At 41.3% G+C, this 7,295-nt stretch overlaps 1 protein-coding gene across 1 annotated transcript in view; it reads right to left on the bottom strand.

Annotated features, from left to right (window-relative positions):
• Positions 1-648: 648 nt before the first annotated feature.
• Positions 649-7,295, bottom strand: part of ADAMTS6 (ADAM metallopeptidase with thrombospondin type 1 motif 6) — a 281,449-nt gene continuing 274,802 nt past the window's right edge. Inside the window, exon 25 of the mRNA XM_007457112.1 lies at positions 649-3,793. Coding sequence (XP_007457174.1) covers positions 3,684-3,793 — 110 coding nt within the window. The 3' untranslated portion in view covers positions 649-3,683. The remainder of the gene's footprint in view (positions 3,794-7,295) is intronic.

The following is a 7,295-nucleotide window of genomic DNA, read 5'->3' as shown; positions in this document are numbered from 1 at the left end:
CAGTTCAGCAAAGCGGCTCAGCCTCAGAGGAAAAGTCTGGAGGCAGAAAAGTACGCTCATCACGTTCTTTGTTCCCAGTTGGGTCTGAGTAGAAAAACCCTTCAAGCATGAATTCTTTGTTCAGCACCCTTTCCACAGTGAAATATCTTGCATCCTCTTCTATGCTAAAGAATTTACATGGAAGGCAAAAGAAGCAGGGGGCAAAAGAGTTGTGGGCCCTGTGACTGAAGGTATGTGGCAGTGACCAATCTGGACTTCCTTTCTGGCCTTAGAATAGCTGGCTGGTGGCATCTGGGGATACAGCCCCACCAGAAATAACTGAGGCCTTGCATTTAGATGTTACTGAAATATAAGTAGATGCAGTCTCTGAGGAGGGTAATAAGAATGCAACAAGTGGGACTTCCTTGGCCATCCAGTGGTTGAGACTCCGCGCTTCCACTGCAAGGGGCTCGGGTCCGATCCCTGGTCGGCGAACTAAGATTGCGCATGCCACTCGGCGCGGCCAAAGAAAAGAATGCAACAAGTTATCGCAATCCTGTACACTACCTGGAAAATTTGGATAATGTAGTGTGGTATTGAAAGGGATAGAGAGTCCTACTATTGTGAGTTTAACACCAGCTTTTCAGGGAACAGACAACTTCCATCTGAATCATTCTTACAAGCTGAATTTTATTTTTACTAAATTATCTATGTTAAAAAAAAATCTGTGCCTGGTGTGGAATTTCACTCCATCAAGTGTTACAATGACTTTTTCATTTTCATTACAAGCAGGAGATTGAATGTAGGACACGTGTTAGGAAACATGGCAATAAATTAGAATATAATTTACAAAAGCAAAAAAATAAGTAACAGTGTACCACATTAATACTGAGTATAAAATATAAGCAACAACTAATCGCAATAATACAAAGGTAATTTCATTCTGTATTATTAAGGATACCTATGTGACATTCTTCACTCAAATAATAAAATTCTTAATGAAATGGACTCTTTAAGGAGTCGGTTGGGTACGCTTACCTTGCCTTTTTTGGTGGGTCTTATGCCAGGGGCGGATACTGCTCTCAGCCACGGGGTACCAGTTTCCTTGGGGTTCCCTAAGTAGCCTATATATACTTTGGAGGGCCAGCCATGGTGGCTCAGCATCTGCCAACAATCCTGTTGTTATCATTTAGGAATAGAGCATCATGTAGCCACGTGGTTGACGACAGAGTAGCAGCAGTACTGTGATGTGCTGTGGAACATGACTTTTCCTCACTCAGGTTTAAACTCAAGGCCAATTGAAAATTTATTCCTGTTACACATCCTGTGCTTGGTTCCTTCTAGAAAGGTAATCTGATGCTGTCCCCGGGAGTCCTCTGCCCCCTGGCCTTGGTGCCGTTGCACACCCCAGAGGGACACGTCTGCCCTCCTCTTCTAGCACCAGTTGGGGTGCTGCACGGGACTCAGGGGTATGGCCCTCACCATGTTAGTTCCCAGGTGAGGGGAAAAGTAGCCTTTAGTCAGTAATGTAAGGAATCTGTTTGAAATAAAAACATAAGCTGATATTTACGTTGGAGAAAAGCAGATCCCGATAGCAAACCTATGCCTAAAATGCCAGAGAAACCAACCATCTTTTGTTTGCTTATTTTATTTCACCAGGGCACATTAGCACCAAGTTAAGTGCTCTTTGCAAGGGGCCAAAGGAAGTCAGTGCTGGGGCCGTGCTGCTTGTGGCTGCCTGCCCTTCACTGATGGCTGAGGTGGCACTTGGGCTGTCTTCCAAGGCAGCAGAGATTGGGGTCCTGGCCACTCTTGTCTACTGTCAATCGCTCTCTCTGGAAACTCAGGGACATGAGCTGTGGTGCTGAGAGAGAAAGCAGGCGAGGAGACTCAGTTGAGGGTGACTGAGCACACAGCAACGAACGTCCCATGCTGACTGTCCACAGCAAAACTGACGTTTGGTTTTGAAGTCTGTGAGTCTCCCTTTCTGAAAAAACCTAATCAACCACTTTAGGTTATGGTGTATGTGATACACCTGACATGTTGTTTCAGAGCACAGTGATGGTTTTAAGTCAAACGTACTCTTTAACTGCAAGTAGTAGCTTTACAAAGTAGCCGTTTGGTTTGAGTTTGAGGTGTTGGTGTCGCAAGGTGCAATCATGTGTAGGACACAAAACACATTCATCAAGATCCTGCTGCAAGTGTTCAAGTACAAAATATTCATATAAGCAAGTACCTTCTTTTTTTTTTCTCTTTTTAAAAATCTCACTGTCAAATCTCTTGATGAGTGTGATGTGGACTGGGAAAATGTGAGCTTAGACAGTTTAATGTAGGTGGACTTGATTCTAGAATTTGACTTGCCCAAGAAATTGGGTTTCACATTTAATTGCCATTCAGAGTATCCATAAAAAATACAAAATACTTGGTTGAGTGACTATTAAAATGATGCTTTATGATCCCTAGTCTTCATGAGTTTTTCTTCTTTGGTTATTATCCCTTGCCTACTTTAAAACTCACAGAAATAGCACATCTATGTGCAAGCACACTCATCTACCCACACACTCAAAAGCGCTCGCACACACACACACTTGTTCTCATATAAATAAATGCCCTTCTGCCATATCAAAGAAGGGACATCTGGAACCCATCATAATTGTCAGCAAAAGGGTCTGCCTGGTTGTCACTGAGCCAGTCTATCTTCTGCATGGCATCATCTCAGCAAGCTCAACATGCATATGCAACAATCCAATAGGGCAGAAGCCATTCTGTGGCTGGAGAGGATGTAAACACAAGTGAGTTGGGATGACTCAGATAAGAACTGAGGCATCCTGTGTGATGGCAGCAAAAGGCCTGGTACTTCAGTCTCTACCATACCCCAGGTCTGGCTTCTGCATGAAATTGAAATGTTTTTCTCTTAAAGTTTTAATGGAAATCTCAACTTCACTTGCACAATGGCAAGTTAGCCACAGTCTTTTAGCAGTGAATTTATAGACTTGCACAGCTGCAGTAACTGATGCACTGCTTTAAACTAAGTCCTTCATTGTTGTTCAGTTTAATATAGTTTATATATGGCTCACAGCAGTGTTCAGAACAGGGGGATTATTCCTAAGGAAATTAAGTGGAATGAAGAAAAATAATACAAACTTTCATTACTTTTGATTTATAATTGCTCCTTAAATTACAGTTCAAAGCCCGTTTTAGAATTTAAATCGTGGTGCTGTTGTAGTGATAAAGTATAGTAAATATTTTTAAGCTATGACTTAAGATTTCTGAATCTTCTTTACTTCCATAGTTGACCAAGTCAAAACAGCTACATTTTAAACAGTTTTAAATACAAATGGATTCAGTGTCATTGCTAAGTCCATAATAAAAATTATCTTAATGGTCCAAGGAGGTAAACAGGCTATTGGATTTACTCGAAAGAACACAAACGTTCCACAGTAAACAAGTCTCCCTGTGTTGTTTGGATCTCTCCAATCTGGCATTCCCTCCTAATACCGTGTCCAGCACTTTGGATCAAAAAATCCCACTTCACAGAAGTTAAAATAATATTGAAATCCTGTCAGCTAGGGCTGACCAGTGGTTACGTTTTCCACAGGGTAATGCATTTGCAAGGACATCAATCCTCTTCCTCTGGGTGGCTCTCTGTGATGGATGCATTTCCACGATGAAATGACAAGGCGCTCTCTCTGGCTTTCCATGGGTCAGTGTCCTTGGCAGGTCTTACAACACATCTGTCTGAAGTATGCTCTACTGCAGAATTTGAACTTCAGCACCAGTGGGCAATAAGCCACTTTGTTCACATCTTTGCACTCTAATGAGTGAGGGCAGAAAAGGGAAAACAATTAGAGGCACATAAACAAGTACATAAACAATGAGCCTGGATGTTCAGCAAGGACCACCCCCCCACCCCCGCCCCATCCCGCCTCCTTGGGCCAGTGCACCTTGGCTTTCACATTCATGTGGTTTTTGTTTTTGTTTTCAAGCATACCCTGTCTGGTACACCCTACCAGAAATAGTCTTTTGATACATTTTAACACAAATTAAAAAAAAATGATTGCAAGGCTTTTCTCCCAGACTTTTATAAGTATGGTGTATGCCCACTGTGTCTTGAAAGAATTACCATTTGTTGGGATAAGTGATCACTTTAGACAGCTTGGAAACATGAGTCATTTTTCTTACAGCGCTTTTATTGCTTCTTTCTCAAGGGTTATTTTATTCAGCAGTGCAAGGTTATCCAAAATCAAACATGAGTTGCATTGTTTGATACCAAAGTACACATGTCCCAGGAGAATCTCTGCATCTGTGGGGTGTGGGGATGGGCCTCGGTGAATGAAAAGGATTGCTGACAGTGGCCTAGATTCGGCAACTACACTAGACAAAGAGGAAAACTTTGAGGGGTTGGCCTCAAATGGCAGCAGTCTGTGGGTTATGGAAACATGTAGAAATGTCTTTTTTTAATTTGGAAGTGAGACATGGCCTTCTTTTTTCCTATGTGAGTTTTCTCCTCAGTGCTAGAATTGCCACAGTTGAAGTCTGCTGTTCTTGCAGCCAGAAGGTGAATAAATGATTCTTTCTCCACCTCTCGTTGAGGCTGGTTACACAAGATGGGGCTGAGGGGCCAGTGCAGAAAAAGAGACACTGACCTTTGATTCTCAGAAACCCCTGCCACCCCATACAACGTCACTACTGCTAATAGTGATATTCCTCTCCAGTCCTCTCTTCAATTTTATCTGGGGATTTTAAAATACTTTGTAAATCTAGTAATTACGTTTGCCTCCCAGAATCAAAGTTCCACCCTCATTTTTCCAGGTGGTTATACTGAAGCATCCTGGGTAAACTGTTTAAGGTAATTAGAATCAGGCAGAACACTGGGAAATGTTCAGTGTAACAGTGTTGTTGCTTCCTTGTTTATTTTTCCTGGCTTCAGAAATCCACTAAAGTTCTAAGAGATCATGTACATGGTACATGAGCCATATGGTAAACATGGAAAATTAAATGCAAAGAAATGGGAAAGTTTCCAGTTCTTATTATTAAAAAGTAAGGAAACAATTTTATCGATCTCACTTTCAAGGCTCTTTTGGTGAAAGACTGAAAATTTTAAACTGTAACCCTTACTCCTCTGAAAGCATAAGTTCTGCCACCATCGAACTCTCTTACTTGAGATTTGATTTACAAAGAGAATAACAGAAATTTGAATAGAAACTTTCTACACTAAGATTTTCAATAAATTTAAGTTTTGGCTGAAAGAAGGTAGGAGAGACATTAAAAATTTCTTTAAACTTTGTACTAAAACAAAAGAAACTGGATGATATTTGGTGAATCAAGCTTGAATTTGACGTGAAAATATCTCCACATATTTTATTTTATTTTATTTTATTTTTTCCATATATTTTATTTTATTTAACAATTAATTAATTAAAAAATGTTTTTGGCTGCATTGGGTCTTCGTTGCTGCACGCGGGCTTTCTCTAGTTGCAGCGAGCAGGGGCTACTCTTTCATTGCAGTGTGCGGGCTTCTCATTGCAGTGGCTTCTCTTGTTGTGGAGCATGGGCTCTAGGTGCATGGGCTTCAGCAGTTGTGGTGCACAGGCTCAGTAGTTGTGGCTTACGGGCTCTAGAGCTCAAGCTCAGTAGTTGTGGTGCCTGGGCTTAGTTGCTCCGTGGCATGTGGGATCTTCCTGGATCAGGGTTCAAACCCATGTCTGCTGCATTGGCAGGCAGATTCTTAACCACTATGCCACCAGGGAAGTCCCCATATATTTTAATTCGGAAATCACCTGTTATTTTTTTCCCCCTCTCTGTCATGACCAGTGAAAAGTAACCCAAAAAAGTTTAGACTAAGAATATTTTTGTGGGAAAAAAAAGTTGTATCAGTGCTACCTAGAGGAATATATTGTCCAGATAATGCATTTATTAAAATGATGAGAAAAGCTAAGCATAAAGGATGAGGACAGCTGACACATATCACTCATCTTTAATTTCAAATCACCATCCTAATGGGGCAGCCCTCCAGGGGAGACTACCACTGTCATGCTCTGTTAACAGGGCTTGGTGGGACTGCTTAAAGTACTAAATAAACTTTGGCTTTGGTCTATTTTGTTAAAATATAAAAATGATTTAGTTGATAGGATAGAGGATGACTGGTTGTTTTAATAGTACAAGGAAATAAAATTAGAAGCCAGACTGCTGGGTTTAAGCCCAGCTTTACCATTTACGAACTTTATGACTCTGAACAAATTGCTTAACTTCTCTGTGCCTAAGAGGTTAAGCATCCTTATCTGTGAATAGGGAAGATGAGTGTTCCCACTCCCGCATGGAGCATGTGTATCCTATGATATCACCTAGTTCAGTGCATAGAATGGTCATTGGCTCTCAATAAGTGTAATATACTGAATTACTATTATCATTATCACTATTAGTTATTACTACTACCTGATGAGAGTAAGTTGTGCTCTGAATTTCTCAACAAGGATGCAATATTTAGATCACTACTGAGAAAATGCTGCCCTATAGACACAAGTCAGTTTGAAGACAAAACAAAGAAGAATATTTCCTGAGGCACAACTTTATTGGGAGATTCATTACTCCATTTTTGGAAGAGTTTCTGAACCAGGAAAATTCTGAGATGAGCAAAATACAAGAAAATTCACAGATTTTTCTTTTGGATTTAGACTTTAGAATCTGATTAAATAGTAGACAATAAATAATGAATAAAATAAAATATTCATAAATTATTTCTTCCTCCAACCATCCCCTCCATCCACCCATTCAGGCTATTAAATACTCAGGGATTCAGCTCCTTAGGTAGGTGCTGGAAATGAGAAGCCTCCTTTGCATGCAGAGGCCCCAGCACAGCCCTTCAGCTAGGAGCAGTGTCCAGTCTAGGGGCCAGCGGGAGGCCAGCTGCCAGGGTGTCCCCCTCTGAACTTCCCAATACCTCTTTTAAGTTTGTTCTCAGCTAACCTGAATCCAAGTAACTTGAATGAAAGCAGGAATTCATTTGGGTCCTAGGAGCAGGATCAAACTTAGGGAGGTAGGGACTGCTTATGTATGTCCCAGGACCTGAGAGCACCAGTGGTGAGGGGTGGCAGATCTGGGGGTGAATTCTGGCACTACCTCCTCCCAGCATTTGTTTGTCCTTGGCCAACTGACTTCACCTCTCTAAATCTCAGTTTCCTCATCTGTGAAATGAAGCCCATAGGATGTTGTGAGGCTTGTATGAGGTAACACCTACAGCACATGTGTGGCCCTGGCACAGAGTGAGCACTCAGTTTATCAGCTCTTGTTACTGTTACCAATAACACATCTGAGAA

Source organism: Lipotes vexillifer, unplaced genomic scaffold (assembly GCF_000442215.2).
Source record: "Lipotes vexillifer unplaced genomic scaffold, Lipotes_vexillifer_v1.1 scaffold241, whole genome shotgun sequence".
Lineage (NCBI taxonomy): Eukaryota > Metazoa > Chordata > Mammalia > Artiodactyla > Lipotidae > Lipotes > Lipotes vexillifer.
The sequence above is the reverse complement of the archived record's forward strand: the minus strand, read 5'-3'. Positions and strand labels throughout refer to the sequence as shown.